This window comes from Entelurus aequoreus, linkage group LG11 (genome assembly GCF_033978785.1).
Source record: "Entelurus aequoreus isolate RoL-2023_Sb linkage group LG11, RoL_Eaeq_v1.1, whole genome shotgun sequence".
NCBI classification, from domain to species: Eukaryota; Metazoa; Chordata; class Actinopteri; order Syngnathiformes; family Syngnathidae; genus Entelurus; species Entelurus aequoreus.
Window position 1 is genome coordinate 51,640,868 of NC_084741.1, and position 25,059 is coordinate 51,665,926.

Here is a 25,059-nt window from a genome sequence, read left to right on the forward strand (position 1 = left end):
TACAAATCCATTATAGTTTTATTTGACATACAGATGTTTGGATGCTTTGTTGAGCACTTTTACTGGGAGAACATGTTCCATTTACACAAACAGAAAAAATATTGTGCTTGGTGAATTACATTTATTCTCCCTTTCTGGATCAGAGCATGCGGTTTTAGCTGATTCTTGGACCAAGCATGATACACATCAATCAATCCGACAGTCAAACAGTGGAATTGTCACAGGTCGGCAAGATCAAACCCTTTAAAAAAAAATGTTTGTCCTTATAAATTCTGCACCAAATAAAATAAAATAGATGCTTCTAAAATCATGACCAAGAATAAACATATTTTCTACATAATGTTGCAAAATCTACATTCAAAATCCAAGAGCGCAACTTTGTACCACAGCTCTATTAAATAACCATATCGACAAACATGAAGAGAGTGCCTACTGCTCCTGCACTCTTCATCTTCTTTAGTACCAGCAGCGTCTCTTGCCTTTTTTTTTTTCTTAATGAGACACAAGAGTCAGGGGTGGAAGTTAATAGTTGCTACACAGAAAAATAAAAACACTTTTAAAGTCCATAGTGGCCTGAGCCAGTAGGCCCCATGTGCGCCTATCCCACTTGTGCATCAACAGTTTATTCAAATTGTACCGGTAGCAGCAACACCCCTGGAGTTGAGAGGGGCAGACAGTGGGGGTAACAGGAAGAGGAAGGCTTGGAGTTTGGGGTATTAGACTTCAAACTTGTCCACAGAGCTACTGCACAAGGCCTTCAGGGGAGGTGGGGTCCGGGTCATGACCCCGGCGATGTCTGTGCTCTGTTTTGTTCCTGCTTTCTTCACGGCCCCCCGTGTCTCGAGCCCTGGGCCGCTCTCGGTTCTTCTCCCGTCTCACCTCTGGGTTCTCTTTGCAGTTGTTTTTCCTTCTTTCTTTTCGGTCACCCTTCCTTCGTCCTGCTGGTTGATGAGAAGATTAAAGTTATGAATATGGGTATGCATTTAACACATTGATTGTACTGACGTCCTTCTATAACAGGGGTGTACAAATTGCGGTCTCTAGGGCCATATTTGGCCCACAGCATATTGATAATATATATATATATATATATATATATATATATATATATATATATATATATATATATATATATATATATATATATATATATATATATATATATATATATATATACACACACATGCACACACACACAGTACAGAACACACCTCATTCAATGCGTTTTCTTTATTTTCATGACTATACACATTGTAGATTGTCACTGAAGGCATCAAAACAATGAATGAACACTTGGAGTTATGTACCAAACAAAAAAAGGTGAAATAACTGAAAACATGTTTTATATTCTAGTTTCTTCAAAATAGCCACCCTTGGATCTGATTACTGCTTTGCACACTCTTGGCATTCTCTCGATGATCTTCAAGAGGTAGTCGCCTGACATGGTTTTCCAACAGTCTTGAAGGAGAGAATCGAGAGAATGCCAAGAGTGTGCAAAGCAGTAATCAGAGCAAAGGGTGGCTATTTTAAAGAAACTATAATATAAAACATGTGTTCAGTTATTTTACCTTTTTTTGTTAAGTACATAACTCCACGTGTTCATTCATAGTTTTGATGCCTTCAGTGACAATCTACAATGTAAATGGTCATGAAGATAAAAAAAACGCATTGAATGAGAAGGTGTGTCCAAACTTTTGGCCTGTACTCTGTGTGTGTGTGTGTATATATATATATGTATATATATATGTATATATATATATGTATATATATATATATATATATATATGTATATATATATATATATATATATATATATATATATATATATATATATAATATATATATATATATATATATATATCCATAGACATTTTCCCCACACTTTTTATGAATTTTTCCGGGTTCACAAGTTTCACAGGCCGCCAATAAATTTTGCCTCGTCACATCAAACGATTGAAATTGTCGAACAGTTCTCGGCCGACCAATGAAATTGTTCGCATTGAATAAAACACAATTACAAAATCATTTTGTCAGCTATTTAGTGTGGTATGGACTCACCCTAGTCATGGAGAAGTAACAACAAAATGCACACAACACAGCCCCTAAACCAAAGACAATTGACCCGGTCGTTAAAAAAAAAGAAAAGGGTGCTGTGCGGGACAGAAATCTACCACCACTAATTAAAAGGCTGGACCGTAGGAAGGGGAAATGTACAAAAACTGTGCTTAATGACTTTTACAGTGGGCTACTGTACGCTGTGTTGCAGGTACTGTCATTTGTTAAATATGTGAATCTGTGTAGGTATGTCATGTTTTTAAGTGTACATCTGCGGCTTATATGTGGCCAATATATGTACACAAAATAAAATTTGTCCCAAAATTAGATAGGTGCGGCTCATATTTAGGTGTGCTCTATAGGCCGGAAATGATGGTATATAGTACACTACTTTGCTTCATCACCGACACAAAGCTGAGACGGATGTTTTGTGCGGATAACTTAGCATTTATTGATCAACATGTAGTTGCTTTCAGCAGCTTTAATTTTTCTGTATTCAACCTCCAGTGTATAAACCTTGGATACCTTTGATCTACTCTAAAACAAGAAAACATTTGAAAAACCTTTGTGTTTGTTTCTAAAACCTACACCAAGATAGAAAACAGCACTAGAAAATATGCTCCAGAAATTCAGTTTGTCGGGTAGCAAGGGACCGCAAAAGTCTTTGAAGAAGAAGGTAATGAATTATGGAATCTTACATTCACCAAATAACACAAAACTGCTTTGTGCCACGAACTAAAGCAATACCTTTTAATGAACAAATCATTCAAGGTCCTGAACCCCATGTACTATTGGAATGCATTTAAAGGATCTCAACAGAAGGGCTTCAGTGGGCTTCCAAAAAAAGTTTCACAGGAAGTGACGTCCATTGATCGTGTCCTATTGTTTTTTTGCATTCTCTGTAGCTAAGAGTATTACTTCTGTAATCTTCTTGCAAAGATTCCAAGAGCTCCACACTTAAGCTCAAGTTGACTCTCTGGCCACAACATTAGGTACATCTGCATAGTGTAATTTACCGAGATAATACTAAAAAGTGTTGATTAACACATTTATTTACTTATTTTTCCATTCAAATTATTTTAGAGATGGGATTTATGGCTCTTTGAAAGGAGCCAGAACTCAAAGATTTGTTCTTTTTTTTAAAGAGCAGTTCAAAATATATATTTTCTTTTTTTAAGTAACTTCCTTTTATCAAGTTAACAGGTACTGGTAGCAGCTATAAGATACATTTTGGATCAGAATAATTATTAAGTATTTATTGATGGGAGTTATTTTAATTTGGTTTACCGTCAGCCCTGGCCACATCGCGGTTCAAATATTGCTTCAACAAACAGATTTTCTTCCTTTCCCTTTTTTTTTTTTTTTTTTTTTTAAAGCGTATTGTATCACATTTCTGATCTAAATTAGGTACGTTCAAGCATATATAAAGATAAATAATACACATTTAGGTCCGTGTTCATTCTATTTCGAATTCTTAAATGCAAATCACAAAACACATTTCGGGCCATTTTTCCTATTTTCATTTCTGAAACAAAAGTTGGACAACTATTTAATGACACTTTTTGAAAACGACAATAGGACTCCTGCTGAACAAAGATGTTACCTTTATGCTAAAAACACGCTAAATGCAAAGGAAAAGCTAAAATACTGCTTCCGGTTCAATTTGTCATCACACAGATAACCACACATTTTTGCACTTTGGATGATCATAAATTGGAATTTTGTGTTTATCTGGAAAAATAAATATCCATAAAAGGAAAACAGCATAAAATCCAATTTTATGGCGATATTCTAATGAAAAATCAACCCTTTTTTGTTTGTTTTAAAATCTGCCATTATATAATAAACATAGAAAAACGGCCCTAATTTTGTTTCTTGATTTGCGTTCCAGAATTGGAAATAGAACGAATGGAAGGTACACAGACTCATTTAGAAGTTCATAAACAGTTTATTCTTTGGCTATAAAAACTGAGTTTTGATTTACGATTCCTACTTTGCGGAAATTTGCTTATTGGGGTCATGTTTTTTTTAAATTTTTTATAATGTCCTGCCCAGCTTCTCGGGCAAATCATATAGCAGATGTAGATGCCCATATCGGCTGTTCAGATTTACTTTACAAAAGAGAAGTGTAGGATACTTCTCTTGTTGCCTTACTTGTATTTTGACTTTATTAAATGTATTTGTATTATCATTTGGTGCAGCCGTGCCGGAGCAGGAGGGGATAGAAAGAGAGACCCACTCGACATCCATTGCTTTTGGTCTCCCCTAGAGGGGGGGGGGGGGGGGTTACCCACATATGCGGTCCTCTCCAAGGTTTCTCATAGTCATTCACATTGACGTCCCACTGGGGTGAGTTTTCCTTGCCCGTATGTGGGCTCTGTACCGAGGATGTCGTTGTGGCTTGTACAGCCCTTTGAGACACTTGTGATTTAGGGCTATATAAATAAACATTGATTGATTGATTGATTGAAAAAGGAAGACATCGGGGGAATTGTGGGGACAAGAGGGGGATTAGACAGAGAGACAAAAACAACAACAGCAAACACAACAACAACAACAACAGAGCAACATCAGCAAATACGACATGTACAAATATGATGGTAAAAGTAATAGCAAATAAGCAGTTAGCGAAAAAAAAAAAAAAAATACAGAAATGACAATGAGCATTATTACACTAAAAATGGAGCAATATGAATACCAATAGAAATAGTGCTATTGATAATAAACAATACCAATACTTTACCTTTATTATCAACAATATAATTGTTCAAATGCAACAATACATATACGTAATGATAACTTGAGATACAAAATAATTCAGAAAAATTGAGGGGAAGAAAGAGAAGCAACCTACATTAACCTTGTAGATTGTTATAGTAACAATAGGTTAAGCTTTGTCAGTGTGCCATGTGTTATACCCAGTTTACCCTAGGGCAACAACGTTAATATATGTTTGATGAAACGTGATTATGTGCATGAGTGTATGTGTGCATATGTACTTGTATATGTACAGTACGTGTATATGTGTGCTTGTACAGTGAATGTATATGTACAGTATGTGTATATGTGTGTACAGCGAATGTATATGTACAGTATGTGTATACAGTATGTGTGTTTGAACAGTGAATGTATATGTACAGTATGTGTATATGTGTGTTTGTACAGTGAATGTATGTGTGTGTTTGTACAGTGAATGTAAATGTGTAGTATGTGTATGTGTGTGTTTGTACAGTGAGTGTATATGTACAGTATGTGTATATGTATGTTTTTACAGTGAATGTATATGTACAGTATGTGTATACAGTATGTTTGTATAATGAATGTGCGTGTGGATGTACGAACTTTGAGTGTGTAAATATGTACTGTATTTATTTGTACATGTATGTGGGAGCGTAGGTACCTATGTATGTCTGTATGTATGTGTGTGAGTATATGTGAATTTGCATGTACAATACATTTGACTCCCAGTGTGTGCGGGAGCCAGAGTACGGCCCCAGCCTCCCCGAGAGCCCATCCCACAAACAGTAGGTGTGGTGCCCAGGGAACCAGGGGCCACCGCCCCCACGCAGCCAAGCCGGACAGCGACAGGAACCCCAGAGCCTGGCCCACCGCGCCGCCCACAAGGGCCAGCAGCAGACCGCAGACAGACGCACCCGGCAGAGGACAAGGCACGAGAAAAGCAGGGGGCAGCCAGACTCCAAGCCAGCGAGAGACCACACCCCACACGGACAGAAAGGCGGCACGCCCCGCCCGAGGGGCCCGGAGACCCCCCGCAACCGGACGGGAAGACCGCCCCCGCCCCACCGGCAACAGGGCCCCCACGAGCCCCCCCCCACCCGCAGAGAGCGCGGCGAGGCCAGCCCACGGCCACCCCACCCAAGCCGGCCGCCACAGGACCACCCAGCACGGGGCCACAGGAACCACCCACCCCACCTGCAGGGACCCCAACGATGGAGATGGAACAACCAGCAACCGCCCCGCCGAGTCCCCCCCTGAGGTAGGGGAATAAATAAATAAAATAAATAAATACATAATAATAATAATAATAATATTATTAATAAAATATATATAAAAAAAAGAATAAATAAACAATTAAATCTATTAAAAAAAAAAAGAATTAAAAGAAGATCACAGACATGCTGACACACAAGGGGTCATGTTTAATGTGAAGCGACTGGGTCCGAGTCCATGGTTCTCGCCTGGAAAAGGGTGGAGTGCCATCTCCGGGTTGCGGAGGAGACCCTGCCCCAAGTGGAGGAGTTCAAGTACCTCGGAGTCTTGTTCACGAGTGAGGGAAGAGTGGATCGTGAGATCGACAGGCGGATCGGTGCGGTGTATTCAGTAATGCAGACGCTGTATCGATTTGGTGTGGTGAAGAAGGAGCTGAGCCTGAAGGCAAAGCTCTCAATTTACCGGTCGATCTACGTTCCCATCCTCACCTATGGTCATAAGCTCTGGGTTATGACTGAAAGGACAATATCACGGGTACAAGCGGCCAAAATGAGTTTCCTCCGTCGGGTGGCAGGGCTCTCTCTTAGAGATAAGGTGAGAAGCGCTGCCATCCGGGAAGAGCTCAAAGTAAAGCCGCTGCTGCTTAACATTGAGAGGAGCCAGATGAGGTGGTTCGGGCATCTGGTCAGGATGCCACCCGAACGCCTCCCTAGGGAGGTGTTTAGGGCATGTCCGATTGGTAGGAGGCCACGGGGAAAACCCAGGACACGTTGGGTAAACTATGGCTCCCGGCTGGCCTGGGAACGCCTCGGGATCACCCGGGAAGAGCTGGACGAAGTGGCTTGGGAGAGGGAAGTTTGGGCTTCCCTGCTTAGGCTGCTGACCCCGCGACCTGACCTCAGATAAGCGGAAGAATATGGATGGATGGATGGATGGGTCATGTTTAGGGATACATGAGGGACGACTGTAAATGTTTTCATTGTAAACATTCCATAAGGTGGTGCCATATCCCATATGTGTATTGACAATGGGCTTTTCCTTTACATAAAAACATGGTTTAATTCATACAGATAGTACAGTCGAATAACGTGATTATAATTGTATAAACCTACAATAAAAATTAGGACAGAATACAAATATGAATGCAAAATTGTAGGACCCATCTTGGTTTATGTACACCTGGACTATTTTACACAACCACAGCAGAACAATTAACCACAGCTGTTAATGGAAATACTGCTACGTTTCCTTTGATTCCGATTGAAAGCCGTTCACGTCACTTCTCTAAATTCTTTTCAGACAAGTGAACACATGCCTGCCTGTGTGTTGCCACAGCGCAACTTTCAGGTCATTATACACATTGGCCACTAGATGTCAGTGTTTACCAGCAAACATCCCATTCCCTTCCCAGCACTCGTCAGCTGTTGCTGCCCTCCCAGTGGGGATGAGCAGAGCATTGTCCAAAATAGAAAGCCTTTAAATAAACCCTCCCCAAGTATCTGTTCTTGCAACATATCATAAACCATACCAATAGTTTTGGTATGCTGAAGGTTTATCTCTGCTGGAGCTACAGTTCTTCATGATAATAACAAGATCCACCCTCAGGGAGCTTGGAGACGGGACCTGCGAAGCAAACGCAGAGGCCCTTTCCCCCCTGCTGTTGTGCGGCTGCCGTTCGTGTGTGAGCGGAATCAAGAAACCACTGCCTGCCGGGCCGCTTTGGGGATTGTGAAACTGCTGAAGTCGGCAGTAGGCACGGCAGACGCAGAGGAGAGAGAGAAAGAGAGATAAAGGGAGAGACAGAATGAGATTTTTCTCTGTCTGTTGACCCCCTACGCACTTCCACTCCTTTCTGCCTGCTCATTAATCAGCTCTGTCCTCTTGTTGGACCAGGGAGGGCTCACCTTATGACCCTCCTTCAAGGCGCCCATCACACACTCAAACTCGGCTTTTGCAACATTTGCTACCTGTGTAAATCTTCATGCGCTACATAACAATAACCTGGGGAGCATACAACCAATAGGATCATTTTTTGGCTGCACGGTGGCTTGTATTGGTTAACATGTTCTCCCACGTCCCCAAAACATGCATGTGTCCAATTTGCAAGAGGTGTCCATACTGAAAAACATATGAGCCCTCTAATTACAAAGTCTCCATGAAATGTCTGCCATGACAAAGATAGTATGACTGTTTAATGTATCATACATGCTTTATTAAGGGAGCTGACTCCGTCCTAGGCTGCCCACTAAACAGGAGGCTGACCTCAACAACCCCGCCCGAAAACACAGTTTAAAAAAATAAAATCCTGATTTCACATAACAGAACAGCAATGCAAAAATATCACCCGTCTGTGCAAGAAACAGCCTGTGTTTTAGCTCAGTAGTAGTATGCTGCTCTCTCCCACAGGCGATGTGGGTTCGAGCCCCAGTTGGAGCAGTAGGGAAAAACATTGCAGCTGGGAGAGAAAAAGAACACAATCACCTAAACCAGTGTATCTCAAACTTTTTTCACCAAAAAAAAACACCTCAGAAAAAAACTTGTCTCTCCATGTACCAACATAATGACCGACATTAAAATACAGCAGCATGGTAGGCTTAGGTATGAATTAAAAACAAGTATATTTATTATTTTTGGCCACTGTATCATTACACACTGTGTTTCAATATAGGAAAATAAAACACTACTTTAATTAAGTGAGTCTTTGCCGTACTACTAGATGGAACCTGTGTACAACTAGTGGTACATATACCACAGTTTGAGAACCACTGGCTTAAACGAAGCGGAGCTGTTTGTGATTGACAGCTATGAACACAATCATTGCATTCCGCCATCAAAATCCGGGGCCCCTGATCAGGTGGGGCCCCTGGGACCGTGCATTAATGAGGCCTTGCATACAGTAGTACCTTGACTTATAAGGGATCTTAAATGGTTCTGTAACAGAGCTCTTCACTCAAAACACTTGTATCTCAAATCAACACCTCCCATTGAAATAAATTTATCGGTGCTTGGTTCCCTAACAATAGCCCAATTTGAAGATGTAACATGCCTTTAAAACATTACAATATAATGTTCTACAAACAAGTACAGCAGTGCCACCCACACTGGTTTAAATGTTACTCAGATATTGGGTTTCACTATGTAAAGCACTTTAAGTCACTAGAGAAAAGCACTATATAAAATATAATTCACTTCACTTTTATGATGTAATGTAATAATAATGTATAGCTTGGAGTGTGGACTTGTCCTTCCAGCTGTTCCTCCCTCAAACACACAATCAGTAGATTTTACATACTGTATATATATATATATATATATATATATATTTTAACATTCTTGGCTAGCATTTTGCTTCAGCAGTTACATGCTGAAATTGCTTGTTTTAGAGGATTTTGTTCTTTAATTCAATGCATATTCTCAGATTCTTTTTCTCAGCGCTGTCCTTGGTTTTTCCAACCATGGGAAGATAGAAAGTGAAAACAAAGTTATGTTCATCTCTAGCTAAAAGCTGGTGCCAGTGTGTAAGACCAGATGTTTTGGGCGGATCTAACAACATTCCCTGTGCCCCAACTAATGGCGGGAATGCTTGTAACTCAAAGGTTTGCTTGTAACTTAAAGCATACCAATTAGCCAAGAGAAAGAATTGATCTCAAAACACTCTTAAGTTAGGGCACACTTAAGTTGAGGTACCACTGCATTGTGTTTATAACGTACAGTATTGCTTACAATATTTAGCTGGTTTAGCCAACAGGTGCTTCAATATTGAATTGATGATACCTCTCTGACAGTGTCAATAAAACTGAGCATTATTATCTTTGTTGACGTGTTTTATTTTTAACCTTCTAAGGGCATTCAATTTGAATTATCTCCAAAGCCAAACAGAATGTACATGTTCTTAAGTTTTTGAAGGGCATAAAAACTTTTAAAAAAAAAATATATATTTTGCTTAAATTGTCATGATTTCACATGGCAGCTTTGACTTTCTTACACGTTTCCTTGGTGCTTTAATTTTCTCAGGTGGGACAGGTGAGGGAGCCAGCGTTTCTAGTTGCCAATCAAAATGCTTTATACGCCAGCCCAGTCCAGAGGATTAAGAGGATAATTTTCTTTGTTTGCTTCCATGCTTCCTCTGCACTTTCTTGGTGCACTATTTATTTCTGTTAATAAATACATTTTACCTTCACTTTGCCTGCCATTTCTGTATCCTGGGCTCCGGACCAACGTCTCCCAACACCAAACATAACACAATTTTCTAAATAAACTTCAGTCCTAAACAATATCAAACATGTAATTTTTTTTTTTTAATTTGGACCCTTTTGAAGGATCAGATACTGTCACAGTTTTAAATTGTATACACTTTGTTTATCATGAGTGATACTTGTTAAGAACATCATTTGATCAAAAGGCTTTCAAAGGGTAAATATTAGGGCTGTCAAAAATAATGAGTTGACTCCTGATTAATCACAAAAATATTGCATTAATCATGTGTACACGCAGATTAATCACGCAATCTGATTTGACGATACATGCGGCGTGGGTTGCTCTACAGTAAAGGATCAGGTCATTACATACACGGTTTATTTTGAAAATAAATTTGCCAGGAAGCACACCAGTCAGAGTCTCCTCACTTATCTTAGCACTGACTGGGTTTTTAGCAAGTTTTGAGCAAATAAATGACATGCATTCAAGTAAAATATTTAGAAAATGTTCCTGCATGACATTCTGACAATACAATTGCATTTGTGTCAAAATACTGGGCTATTTTTTAAGTTAATTTAAATTAGGCAAGCAAGTAATAACCCGTAAATAATCATGATTCATCCAAAATCAAAAGTGTGATTAATCTGATGAAAAAATGTCATCATTTTCCAGGACTAGTGAAGATAGAATACAAAAATATGACATGTTTTTTTTGTTTAGGGCTGAAGTTGAGCAAAGAAAGTAAAATACATCCATCCATCCATCCATTTTCTACCGCTTGTCCCTTTTGGGATCGCGGGGGGTGCTGCAGCCTATCTCAGCTGCATTCGGGCGGAAGGCGGGGTACACCCTGGACAAGTCGCCACCTCATCACAGGGCCAACACAGATAGACAGACAACATTCACACTCACATTCACACACTAGGGCCAATTTAGTGTTGCCAATCAACCTATCCCCAGGTGCATGTTTTTGGAGGTGGGAGGAAGCCGGAGTACCCAGAGGGAACCAACGCAGTCACGGGGAGAACATGCAAACTCCACACAGAAAGATCCCAAGCCCGGGATTGAACTCAGGACTACTCAGGACCTTCGTATTGTGAGGCACATGCACTAACCCCTCTTCCACCGTACTGCAGAAAATTATAATAATCCAAAATCGTTTTAAACACTTTGAAAAATGAAGGACATTTGTGTCCTGTGTGAATTTGGGGTATTGTGCATAATTGCCACTGTATTGTACACCTGTGAAAGAATTGAACATTTGAATTTAAAAATGTAACGTGAAACAAACCCTCTTAAGAAAAATCATTCCCAAAATGTCAAAAACTATTTCAACAAAGTCCGCCTTTCTTCCCTGGGAGTTAAATAATGATTTAAAATAAGTTGTGCAGCAACGATTTGGTCTATATTACAATTTATTATTACAGTTACATAACGATACAATATTTCCACACTATACCTGTATATTCATGTTGCATCATTTCCTGTTATTCATTTACTGCACAATATTGCAGTATATGCGGAGAGCAGGTCTCATACTGTACTATACTGTACATACTTTGAGCTTCTTTAGTATGTTTTTGAATAATATGCAGCTGAACTAATGAGTTCTGGTATTAGTTTATTTCGAACATCCATACTGTTACGATATGGTACGTCACATATGGAGAAAAATGGAGAAATGTAGAAATATGGGGAAACAACTACAAATGTGTGCTTCATTCCCTAACTGTGTTACAAAAAAGATCAATTAGAATAATACATAATGTTGGATATAGAGAACATTCAAACCCTTTATTTATTGAATCACAATTATTGAAATTCAACAATTTGGTGCATTTGCAAACAGCTAAAATGATGTACAAAGCAAACTATAACCTGCTACCCAATAATGTACAACAATTCTTCTCAACAAAAGAGGAGAAATATAACCTTAGAGGAAAATGTAATTTAAAACGTTTGTATGCTCGTACAACACTTAAAACCTTTAGTATATCAGTGTGTGGAATTAAATTATTGAACGGATTAACCAAATAAATCAAACAAAGCACCAATATGATTCAGTTTAAGAGACTGTTCAAACTACAAGTGTTCACAAAGTACACAGAAGAATTATGATGTACATCTTGAACCCTTTTTTTTCCTTTTTAAATTTTTTTTATTGAGACAAAAATGATTTATATATTTTTAATATTTGTTTGCTTAATATGGTAAATTATTTTTTTGTTATTTATTTGTTCACTGTTCTGTTAAAGAGAACAAGGAAATTGGATAAAATTGCTACGGTATGAAAAGGAGTAGGATTAAATAAACTCTGCTTCTTCCTACTCCTTTTCGGACGTGCTGTAATGAAACAACTGAAAATGTGTGATGCATTAAATTATATTGTATGCATGTTCGAAATAAATTGAAACTGAACTGAACTGAACATATTTCCACTTTCTCATTACCGGTACATGTCAAAAATTCCGCCAGAATGCAGCTGTGATAGGCTCCAGCACCCCCCACAACCCCAAAAAAGGGACAAGCGGTAGAAAATGGATGGATGGATGGATGTCCAAAAGGAGTAGGAAAAAGCAGAGCTAATTTGACCCTAATTGATATATAAATATTCTCATAAATAAATCGATTAGTATGTTGTGATTCACATATAGAGATGAATAAGATTTAAGAAAATTATATAAAGGTTCATTATGTTTATCAGGATTCTTCTGCCTTATACTTTGACTTTGAACCGTTTCTTAAACTGGATCATAGAAATACATTATGTACCCTCTTTGTTTAATCCATTCCATTATTTAATTCCACATACTGATATAATAAATGTTCGGTTTAATTGAGTTAATATTTTATTCTCATGTTATTATGCCTCAGTAAAGGACAACACATGAGTGCTTGGATGGATGGATGGAAGCACTTTAATCGGGTGCACTGACTCATTCAGGGTCTGCCCGCGGTCCTCTATAAACACAGGAAGTCCCCTTCGCTCGTATTGTTTTTCCTCTCCTGACACCATAACTATTTACAAGTTGGCTGGATTAGTCATACTGTGGACCCCATGCTTTTTTGGAGCCAGAGGAGAAACCTAATCTATGCCGGGTTGAGATGATTAGGAGAGTGTTTATCAAAACCAACATGTATTTGCTTTGTTGGAAACCATTTCGGATGAGCTTTTTATAAACTGTGTTTTGACAAGTTTGTAATGGGTCTACAACGACACACCTCTTGGGGGTTTTGCTACGCTGTCAACAGATACTCAGCACGTTCCCCCAGGCCCGGTTTTAATACGTCACGCTGTCAAGACTGTGAGTGAGCTGATACGGCTGACGACACAATATCACAGTGATATTCTGCTCAGTTAATTTATTTATTTCAGTCAGAAAAATTAAACAAAGCAATAAAATAAAAGTGATAATATGAACTCAACTTTTTTTCACAGCTCCATTGGAATTCAAAGGTTAATGGATAGCTGTAAAAACTTGGATGCATATGAAAAAGTGCAATATATTTATCTGTACAGTAATCTATTTATTTATATCTGAACCTTATTGCTCTTTTATCCTGCAATACAAAGAGCTAATGCAATGAAATATTGTTCTTATTTGTACTGTAAAGTTCAAATTTGAATGACAATAAAAGGAAGTCTAAGTCTAAGTCTATATCGTGGAAATAATATCAACTAAGTGATCAAACAGTGATTCTTCAGTCATATTTACTGCGATCACAAATGTGAGTGCTATAAATTCGACAATATCAACGCGGATCATTGTACATACTTTAATTATTTTGTTGTGTGGAATATTTTAAAAGTTTTGATCAAGTGAAATTACTTAGAGAACAATGGTTGGTATGAAAAACTAACACTGTGACAGACTTATGATGTCTTTAAATTGAAGTGGGTGGTCATTTGTGTTTTGGTTGTCACAGTAATTTATCCCGTTAAACCCATGATGCAGTAACTGAAATGATTCGGACACGTTTGTTAATGGAAACTTTCTAATAAGCTTCTGCCTTAGAGTCTTTGTAAGTAAGTAATGAGTAAAATGCAACTATAATGATCTAATACTTGTTTATATTGACAAATTAAGGACACTTATTACGTATGTGTAGCCTGTGTGCTATTGTGTGCTTAGCTGAAACTGTTAGCTCTTATTAGTCTTTCCCCAAATGCTTACCTTTTGTGAGTGACTTGACTAAATAGAAAACAAGATCAACCTTGTGTGCTTATTGGAGGACATTCAGATGTTATCTGGCTGACGAGCTTTGCACAAAGATTTTAGATGCAAGCAGATTTCATACGATATGTTTTTTGCTGATATTTGACCGATATCAATAACAGATTGGGACAACCCTACTTTAAATTGTCTATAGGTGTGAATGTGAACTGTTAGTGTCTATATATGACCTGTGATTGACTAATCACCAGTTTAGGGTTTACCACACCTCTTGCCCAAAGTCAGTTGGTGTCATGATCTGGCATCTCTGCTGCCTCCTGTCTGCTTTTTGTTGCAGTGCCTGGTTTTCGGGCCAAATCATAGCCACGTTCGCGCACACCTGATACCCATTTCCTCCTGACTACTTAAGCTCTCCAGTGCATTCACTCGGCGCCGGGTGATTCTGAATGATTCACCCTTCGAGTCATGTTAATCACCTCTGCTCTGGCTCCACTCACGCTCCTTGTTACGTGGCGCTGCCGAGTAGTGTTAACTGTTTCTTCTCTACACCTTTTGTTTGTGCCCTGAATTTTTTTTCCTTAGAACCTTTTGAGTCCGCTATTTGTTATTATTTTTATTCTTTCTTCTCTGTGTTGGGGTCCTACTCTGGCAAAGCTAAATGTGACAGCTGGGATAGGCTCTAGTACGGAAGAGAAGCCTATAGGTATGGATATAATGTCTGACCAATTAACTTATGTGGCCATACTGAGTCACCAAATAACTATGCAACTTTAAAAAAACACACATTTTCAAGAGTTTTTAGTTAAACCTATTGGGACTGAACTAAAAAATGTTTAACACTTTTTGATAGGAATTAATTGGTTACCAAAATATACTAAAACCTCATTCAGAAAGATAGTCTATAGTAGGGATTTACATGATTTTATTTTGGAGGCCTTTTAGATTCCTTGTTAGGAATTAGTTGTCCAGTAATTATTTTTTTGTCTGAAACATTATCTTAGCATATTATAAATACTACAACTATACAGTTCAGCTTAGTTACTAGTGCTCCCCCTCACAAGTTTTTTTTTAGATATGAGTTGTCTCAACCAATTTTCTGTGAACGGCGTAGAACAAGCCAAACATTCTGTGTCTCACTCACTAGAATTAGCTATCACATGACTAGCAGTAGCTGGATAGCTAGACAGACAAAACATAGTTTTTTTTAACCATGGGTTCGCAAAAAATGTGTGAAGGACAACGCTGAAAAAAAAAAGCGGATGATGTTCATCGACTTAAAGAAATCATCCAAAAATATGACAGGTGTGGCGAACCCGTTTGAGCAGGGGTCTCAAACTCAATTTGCCTGGGGGCCACTGAATGCAGAGTCTGGGTGAGGCTGCGCCGCAAGAAAAGATTTCTTAAAAAAATATTTTTAAATGTCTTTATTTTTATTTTCAACACAAAATGAAATCAAAATATAAATAAACAACATTTTTAAGATTAAGATTAAAGTACCAATGATTGTCACACACACACTAGATGTGGTGAAATTTGTCCTCTGCATTTGACCCATCCCCTTGGGGAGCAGTGGGCAGCAGCGGCGCCGCGCCCGGGAATCATTTTGGTGATTTAACCCCCAACTCCAACCCCCCATTTTTATAGTCTTTGGTATGACTCGGCTGGGATGAGAATTAAGTAAATAAATCAGTCATAAGTAATAACAAGAGAGGAGAAGTCTAGCAAAACTCCTAGCCAATATGGACAACACCTCCCACCCACTACACTCGGACCTTGCGGGGAGAATGAGCACGTTCAGTGGAAGGCTCAGACTCCCAAAATGCAACACGGAACGACACAGGAGGTCCTTCATACCGACAGCCATCAGACTGTACAATGCATATGTTCCTTGACTGCACTTAAATGTAGAGTATATGTAGAATATGTTTATATTATTTATATATTATATATATAATATATATATGATATTATTTATTGTTATTCTTTTCTATTGTGAGCGAACTGTGGTGCTGAATTTCCCCCAGGGATCAATAAAATACTTTCTATTCTATTCTATTCTAACACTAATAATTCGATTTCTCCAGTCAGCAACAATGTATACACATACACGTAATGTGCAACCCGGTTCACTCTCTCATCTCCCTGGTATTTTGCATACTCCTCAGCATGTCTAGTTGTATAATGACGTTTTAAATTGTATTTCTTGTGCACTGCAACTTTCTCTGTGCAAATAAGACACGTTGGGGTGCTCCTGTGCTCAACAAAGAAATATTGCATCTCCCACTTTTCCTGGAATTGTCTTTGCTCATCACTAACCTTTCTCTTCACTGCACGCTTTGAAAAAGACATGTTTGGGGTTGTGGAATATATTTGTATTTAGCCGACGCACGGAGAATAATGTTATTTCCGCAATGTGTGTCGTTCCGCTTTTCCTCCCGACAGCAACACGGCGGTCGGCAAAAAGTACCGGAAAAAAGTGACGGCTCCCGGAGTGTTATATGGCGTCATATAAAAATATATGTAGTGTTCATCGTGTGAGGCAATGCAAATTAAACAATAAAAAAAACATATAACGGTTTGAATTGGTCCAGGTTATCGCAGACTTTATTACTGACGGACAGGTGTCGCCGTGTGACGCAGCCAGGCACGTAAGACAACCCTCGTCTCCATGGCAACGTGTCTCTCGCTTTCATTCATTTGCCGATTTTCCACTAACGCAGGGGTATTTTGGACCCAAATAACACAAATCGTCTCTGTCTGGAGCCAACGGGAGGGGGCGGGGGTTGGGGGGCTCACTGTGGAGTTTACAGCGAGAGAGAGCAAGAGAGAGAGAGAGCGAGAGAGCAAGCGAGGGAGGGAGGGAGGAAGAGCGCTGTGCGGGTCTCGTGGAAAAGCAGCAAAACGTCTCTCTGCTTGCATCACGCAAGTGACGTCAATGTTCTTCCCCCGAGAGCCATATACCACACCATGATTGGTAGATTCCTTGTAGTCCGGAAGAGTTAGGGCTACAAGGAATTCTGGGTATTTGTTCTGTTGTGTTACGGTGTGGATGTTCTCCCAAAATGTGTTTGTCATTCTTTTTTGGTGTGGGTTCACATTGTGGCGCATATTTGTAACTTTGATAAAGTTTTTTTTTTATACGGCCACCCTCAGTGTAACATGTGTGGTTGTTGACTAAGTATGCATTGCAGTTGCTTACGTGTGGCCGTTGAAGCCACATTCAACATGTGACTGTGCTGGCACATTGTTTGTATGGATAAAAAAATGGACGTTAAACATCGAGCCCTCAATATTGCTGTTCTCAGTAATGTTGATGGGTGAAAATTGGGAGAGTTGGCAAGAATGCTTCAACGCTGTCAAGCGCCATTCATATAAAACTTGCGGGCCGCACTAACATTAAACGTTCATATTGAGGTGCGGGCCGCACAATAACGTCTCGCGGGCCGCAATTGGCCCGCGGGCCGCATGTTTGAGACCCCTGCTTTACGGGAAGGCTGAGGAGTGTGATTCTACGATAGTTGGAGCACACCCTCCGGTTCCCCTTCTTAAAGACGGTTGGTGTCAAACCCCAACTATTTATACTCCAAAAACCAGGAGGGTGTGCCTGGGCAAGGATGGTTTCGCCCTATCGTGGTGACAAAAACAACTGTTTTAATGCAAACGAACTGATAAGGCCTACTCGGATGAGTGGCGAAACGTCTTCCAAGACAAACCAAGCAGTCCAGTTGCCAACGATTGAACGCTCTGAGATGACAATGACTTGGATGAATGAGAACCTTCATAGATATAAACAAGGACACCGTTTTCCCTTGCCCGGACGCGGGTCACCGGGGCCTCTCTCCGGAGCCAGGTTTTGAGGTGGGGCTTGATTGCGAGCGCCTGGTTGCCGGGCCTGTTCCCATGGGGCCCGGCAAGGCACACCCTGAAGGGGCAACATGGGTCCCCCCTCCAATGGGCTCACCCCTCATAGGAGTATACAAATTGCCCCGCGGCTCAGAGCCTGTACGTTGTTGTTCAAACTTTAAGACAAAAGAGTAGCTTCCCTCCGCCTTCGGGCAAATGGGCCCTGACTGTTGAACATAGAATATATTTTTCACAATTACTAATTATATCGAATACAAATTGCTCATCAGCCAGAATAATTCATGTGGCGTTCAGGGTTGTCTCTCATCAATTTGTCACCAAACGCACATGCAGGGAGCATGTGCACATACACAAAAGCAGTCCCAGAGAAGCAAATGACAATTTTCAGTCATGTTCTTGTTACAATATACTATACTGTACATTCAATGCTAGCGATTTGGAAGAGTTTAGCTACTAGCCTACTAATGATAGCTATCATTAGCTGACAACACACAAAACTAATGTGTGTTTGTGTGCGTTACGAGGAGTGTAATTTACGTGTTCAAAGCCAGTAGAGGGCGAGATTATCAGATATAATGCTTACAACACTTTGGAAAGTTAGCACCCTCTATTCTAGGCAGCCGTTTGACTCTGGGTGACATATCTAAGGTGGTGTCAGTTGCGTTAGTCATAGTGTGTATTGTTCCTGTAAATAACATACTGAACTGCTGTGCAATCCTTATGTAAGTGAAGTTTTAACCCAAGAGTTTACAATATACAAAAATCTAAATACAGCGTGTCGATTGAAGTTAGAGCGACTCTGGAAACAGATGTACTCGTACAGTTTGACTGATTAAGTTCTTATGTATGTATGTGTGTATGTAGAGGTGCACAGTGTCTTTGGTGGCATATCCCCTGTGGCAGGCATTCTGACATACGGGAAGCTTTTGACGGGAGCCATGGTGGGATTAAAGGCTATGTGCTACCCAACAAGTGGAATGCCCACTCCATTGCTGCCAAAATGTTGTGATGAAGTAGTGTGTGCGTGCGTGCGTGTGCAAGTTAATTAAAAAATACAATTGTTACTACCACAATATATTATTGATTTATTATAGTGTTTGTTAAATCCAGAAAGACGCCATTTGAAATTAATATAGTTTTGTGTTATGTCTGTTATTTGCTTCTTTTCTACACAATTAAACAACTGAATGAACATCATCCATGGTGATTACAGTTTTTGCCAGGGGTTGAACAGTGGTCCTAGTTCCTCTATACCAGTGGTCCCCAACCACCGGGCCGCGACCCGGTACCAGTCCGTGGACCGATTGGTACCGGGCCGCACAAGGAAAAAAAAAAAAAAAATATATATATATATATATATATATAAATATATATATATATATTTATATATATATATATATATATATATATATATATATATATATATATATATATATATATATATATATATATATATATATATATATATATAAATATATATATATATATTTTTTAATTTATGTATTAAATCAACATAAAAAACACAATATATACGTTAAACATCAATATAGATCAATCCAGTCTGCAGGGATTGTATTTCTTTATGACCAAAAAAAACGAACAAACATACAACACCCCCCCACCCCCCCGGTCCGTGGGACAAATTTTCAAGCGTTGAAAGCGTACAAAAAGGTTGGGGACCACTGCTCTATACAACAGGAGCACTCTTGTGTTTTTCAGAATTTGCTGCAAAATGTTGTCCAAGTGTTGAACTGTACTCAGGATCCAGTATTGTATAATTTCCAGTTTAAGGATGTGTTTATCATTGAAAGTGTATTGGTGCAGAACTGCACTATGTCTTATTGACTATGTTTCTAAAATTGTGGACACTTCATTTAGCTGCATGAAAAGGCTGTAATTGTGCATGTTGTGCATGTGTGGTTGGAGTTAAGATGTTAAAGAGGACAGGCACACAGTCTCTCTGACTACAGAGAGGTGAACAGCAGGTCGATGGAAGGACAAATTAGCCTGCATTAACTTGAGAGAGATGGCAGCGGATGAGGACGTGTGTGTAAACATTCACAATCTTGAGTGTGGATAACACCAAGGCAGAGCCAAGTTTCTCTCTCGTTCCTAATGTGATAGCTGTAATACAAAAATAACAGTCATTCACATAGAACTGGATGCATGGCTCCGTAGCAGTTTGACTTCATTGGAACAGTCTACAGGGGTACTTCGGTTCTTGTTATTACAGTAATGGGTTTTAAAGAAACCAGTTTATTGTAGGGTTAATTACAGGGTGATTAGGTTGATAACCTTAAACAAAGAAAACATTGCATTATTTTGAGTTTAAACTAATAAACAAGTCATCACAACAATGCTTTAAGTTGAACTAAGTTCATTAATCACATACATGTACCAGTAAATATGCAGCTTAAGTAACCAAGTAAAAAGTAAATAAGCAACTTAAATGAGTGTTTAAACATAAGCATAAGCCAAACATAGCATCCACTTTGCCTTTGTTAATACCTCAAATTGAAAGAACCACTCAAAGTTCAGTTAAACACAAAGAACACAGCTTGTAGCTCAAACCAAACATTTCAAACAAAGCATTAACCAAATTAGAGCTATAGCATCCAAGTTAATTTCCTACCAGTTGCGTGTGACCAGGAACTGAGGAGTGTCTTTGGTTTTTTTTTTCTAGTTGCTTGCTTTGTTTAAGCTTTTGTTTCTTTTACTCTAACAGGCTTTTCCTTATTTGTTCTCCAAGCCCACATACTGGTCTGTAGGCAAAATGGCCGTCCCTGCCACCTGACAGGAAGTTTGGTGAATTGTGATATGGCTGTGTTTCTCTGCCCCCTGCAGGTCTGGAGGGGGACACGTGGATATACTGAATGACTTCTGTGTTCTGTTAGTTGACGTGACACCTCCAGAGAGGTCACATGAGTTATTGATGGTTGATGTTTACATTTGTTCTTCTACAGGTATTAGAACAATGATACGTCATACATCATTGTGCAGAATATAAAAAGGGATTTTTGTTGGGGTTTTCTTTGCTGACCGTCTTCGATCAGATCTCACAGTTGAGAAATGGTAACTGGGGAAGGTTCGGACGATGCCCTTTTTGTCAGGGTTGACACTGACGACTCAGTAAAGCCCAATATCTAATATAAACTTGCCAATGTAAAAGCGCTTTGAGTCACTAGAGAAAAGCGCTATATAAATATAATTCACTTTACTTCACTTCACTTATTTTGACCCCTCAAAGCATTTTGGTTGGCCAGCCAGACGATGTCTCCTGTGGCCACTTTCCAGTTTGTTGTTTGCCACTTACTTCTGAATAGATTAGCCCCCGTCAACTGACTACACTTCTTCCAGAACCGGTCAACTTCAGTTTGAATGGCTCTTAGCCTTTTGTAAGGGTAACCTTGAAAGTCAAAGCTTCCCAAGTGTACCCTGGGTCCTGTTCTCCCACGCAGAAGATAATTTGGGCTGATGTAGTTTACACAGTCGTCAAGGCTTTGAGTCCTGGCATCTATGGGTCTCTCATTGGCCAGGTTAGCAGTCATGTAGAGGAAGGTTTGGAACTCACTCCTGGTAAAGCACCCAACTACTCCCAGATTGTGCAGAGGGCGTTTCACTGTGCGTACAGCAGCCTCTGTAGCTCCATTCCTATGAGGGGAGTCGGCGGGGTGAAGTTTCCAGCTCCATTCTGTTCCATGCTTGGAGGCTTCATTCTCAACTTTGGATGTTTCCAGCTGCTCCAGAAAGGCATAAAGTTCGTTAAGGACAGGTCTGGTGCCCACAAAGTTTTTTTCAGGGTCTGACCACATTTTCTTTGGATGTCCCCTCAGTGCTGGGAATCTCTTGTAGACCAACAGGAAACCTTCAGACGACAGGTCACTTATGACATTTGTGTGTAGAGCTCTGGATGTCATGCAGCAGAAGACTACCCCCCATACCTTGAGCCTTGTTTTCTTCTTCACCTCATCCTTCACTTCGTAAGGCCCAAATAGATCCACTGCCGTGTATTTAAATGGTCTGGCTGGTGTCTGATGGGAGGTAACTCATGATTTGTTGGCATTTTTTAGCTCTGGCCTTTTTGCATGTCACACAGCTATCTACAATCTTCTGAGACAGTTTTCGGCCTTTTATGACTCATGGTTTTTTCATACGCAGGAGTGTACCTGCTATTTCTTAATGGTTTGCATTGTGGGCTTGTTGTGCTAGAAGAGAGGATATCCACGCATCACTAGGTATGATTGGTACAGCAGTTTTGTCATCATCAAAGATCTGAAATCTTCCCCCACAGACCAAGAGTCCAGTCTCTGCATCTTTGTATACAGCCAGCCTGTTGAGGGTGATGTCTTGGAAGGATGCACCTTCTTGAGCGGCAAGGAAGAGGTCTCTCTGTGAATCTTCATACTCACTGATTGTAAGTACAGCTTGTTTGGCTCTGACATTTATCTCTTCTGACGAAAGTCCCTCCCCCTTTAGCTTACTTGTGGCAAGGGTTTTTCCCAATACTCTTTTCCATTGTATTGCAGCTCTCCATACCCAGGCAACAACTCTGATCACCTTGGTTAGGCTGCTGAACTTCCTAACGTCAATTAATAATTTCACTGCAGATCCAGCTGGTGGTCTTTGGTTTAGAGTCTTGGGCTCTTTTCCATCTGTGGTGCCTTGTGGAGCATCATGGTCTTTTTTGCCTGTGATTTCTGCTGGATTACTTGCTCCAGTAGATGGCGCATTGCATGCGCCTTTTTTGACCTGTGATCTGGTCAGTGCTGCTGCGAATGATTTCCTTTAGAGTTTGTTAATCCCTTCTCTGGCGTAGACAGCAACTTCTTCAGCAGACTTTTTCGGCTACTCTTCCACAGGCAGCTTTAGAAATGTAGGTCCATACTACCATACAGAATCCTCTTGGAGGTCCTCTGGAGCTGCACCTCTTGTTACAATGTCTGCAACATTGATGTCTCTGTAGTGGAATTTCTGCCGTTTTCACCTTTTTTAATTTTGTACCATTTGAAGAGCATATGTGGGTAAAAGTTGAGCGTATGGTCGACCTGACATTGTACAAGATGTTTTGATTGTTTGTTATGGCTAAGGGATTCAAGGATGTTGCAGAACAAACAGGTCCAAAACAACTGGACCTTGACACACGAGGGAAACATAAATAACCAAGTAGACCAAGTCTAGGCATGATTCGCATGATTCTCGCTTCATCCAACGTCTCCGGAGACACTGTCTGTTTGCATGGCAATTCAATCCAACCTTGTACCATTTGATTATGGGTAAATAAAACTTTTGTACAAAATTCACTTTTGTTGCTGTTTAAGATTCGGACATTCCACCACATCTCCCTGGATCCACCACCAGTCATCAGTGGATGTGGTCCTCTGGATTTCTCCAACTTTGTTAGCAAAGAAAGTTTGATATCCATTGCTCCCAACACAGTTTGACTGTCCAGCAGGTGGAGCCATTTTTCAATCTCCATTCGACTGTGCTTTTCAATGTACCTTCTGAGGCGAACTGCGTAGACAGCACCACATATTTCAGCTTTGACTGGTTATCCCTTCTGGTCAAGTGGTGTGAGCGTTGCTTTGGACTCAACGAGTCTGACTTCAATGCCCTGTGCCGTCTCCCATCTGAGGTACACCACGACTCCGTAGCTCTGGTTGCTCCCATCGGAGAATGTCACTCCCCACGGTTTTCGGGTCCAGTTGCATGATGTGAGGCTTCTGTGGAAGGTAATTTGGCTGAGGCGCATGTATTCTTCAAACAAATGGATTGCTTCTTCCCTCAACTTTTCTGACAATGGCTTGTCCCACGTGTCTCGGGTTGTGCTGGTTCCAGCCTCTTGGAAAGCTCTCTTGACTAAAATGGCACCCTTCTGTTTAGTAGGAGTGACAAGACCTATTGGGTCATACAGGCTAGCTACTTGGCTTAGCAGTTGTCTTCTAGTCAGCGGCTTGGGAGTTTTTTCTCTCACCTCTTCTTCCAGGAGGTTTTGACCCACTGTCATTTTCTTCCTCCTCTTTGAGAAGTCATTAGGTGCAGTTTGTCACTTTCGACTAGATAGCTGACTCCCAGGGCTTTGTCATCTTCTTCTCTCCTTTGATTTGGGAGAATACGCACTTTGCTTAAAGATGCTCCTGGCGTGAGCGTCTCCCTCCCACCTTGACCTGACCGGACCCAGGGCTTAAGGAAGAATCTGCCTGCCTTCAGGATCTCTTCAACTCTTCTGGTGTTTTCGTCTAGCTTTTCTAGGTCATTGTGGGAGATAAGCACATCATCAACATAAGAATCTTCCTCCAGGATCCCACACTCCTCATCGAGGTGAGTAAACATGGGTAGCTTTGCAGTCTCTCTCATGGCCAGCTGTGCAATGCACACTGCTGGTTGGTCACCAATGTTGACTCGGGTGATGGCATACTCTTCAATGTCACTGACTTTCGTGTCTCTCCAGAGAAATCTGTGAAGGTGCATTTCTAGGTCTTCCAACAATACTGAAATGTACATCTTTTTGATGTAACTTCTTGATCACCGAGTGCTGCATGCACACCTCTTCTGAACCTGAGTAGCACTGCACAAATTGGATTGAGGATGTCATGCCCTTTCACCAGAAGATCGTTCATGCTGATTCCCTTGAACTTCTGGCTGCTGTTCCAGACCAAACGCATAGGTGTTGTGACAGAGTGCGGGTTTGGTGCCACCAAATGGCTGACATACCCAACTGGTCCCTTTCAGTTGGCCATAATTTCTTTGGTGAGCTTCATTGCTGCTCCTCTTTCCACCATCTCATGGACTTGAGCTGCATATGCCACCTTCCACTGTT

General features: G+C 40.3%; 1 protein-coding gene across 1 annotated transcript in view; it reads right to left on the bottom strand.

Moving 5' to 3' along the window:
* rspo3 (R-spondin 3) overlaps positions 1-25,059 on the bottom strand; it is a 51,615-nt gene continuing 26,556 nt past the window's right edge. The window contains exon 6 of the mRNA XM_062064304.1: positions 1-941. Coding sequence (XP_061920288.1) covers positions 742-941 — 200 coding nt within the window. The 3' untranslated portion in view covers positions 1-741. The remainder of the gene's footprint in view (positions 942-25,059) is intronic.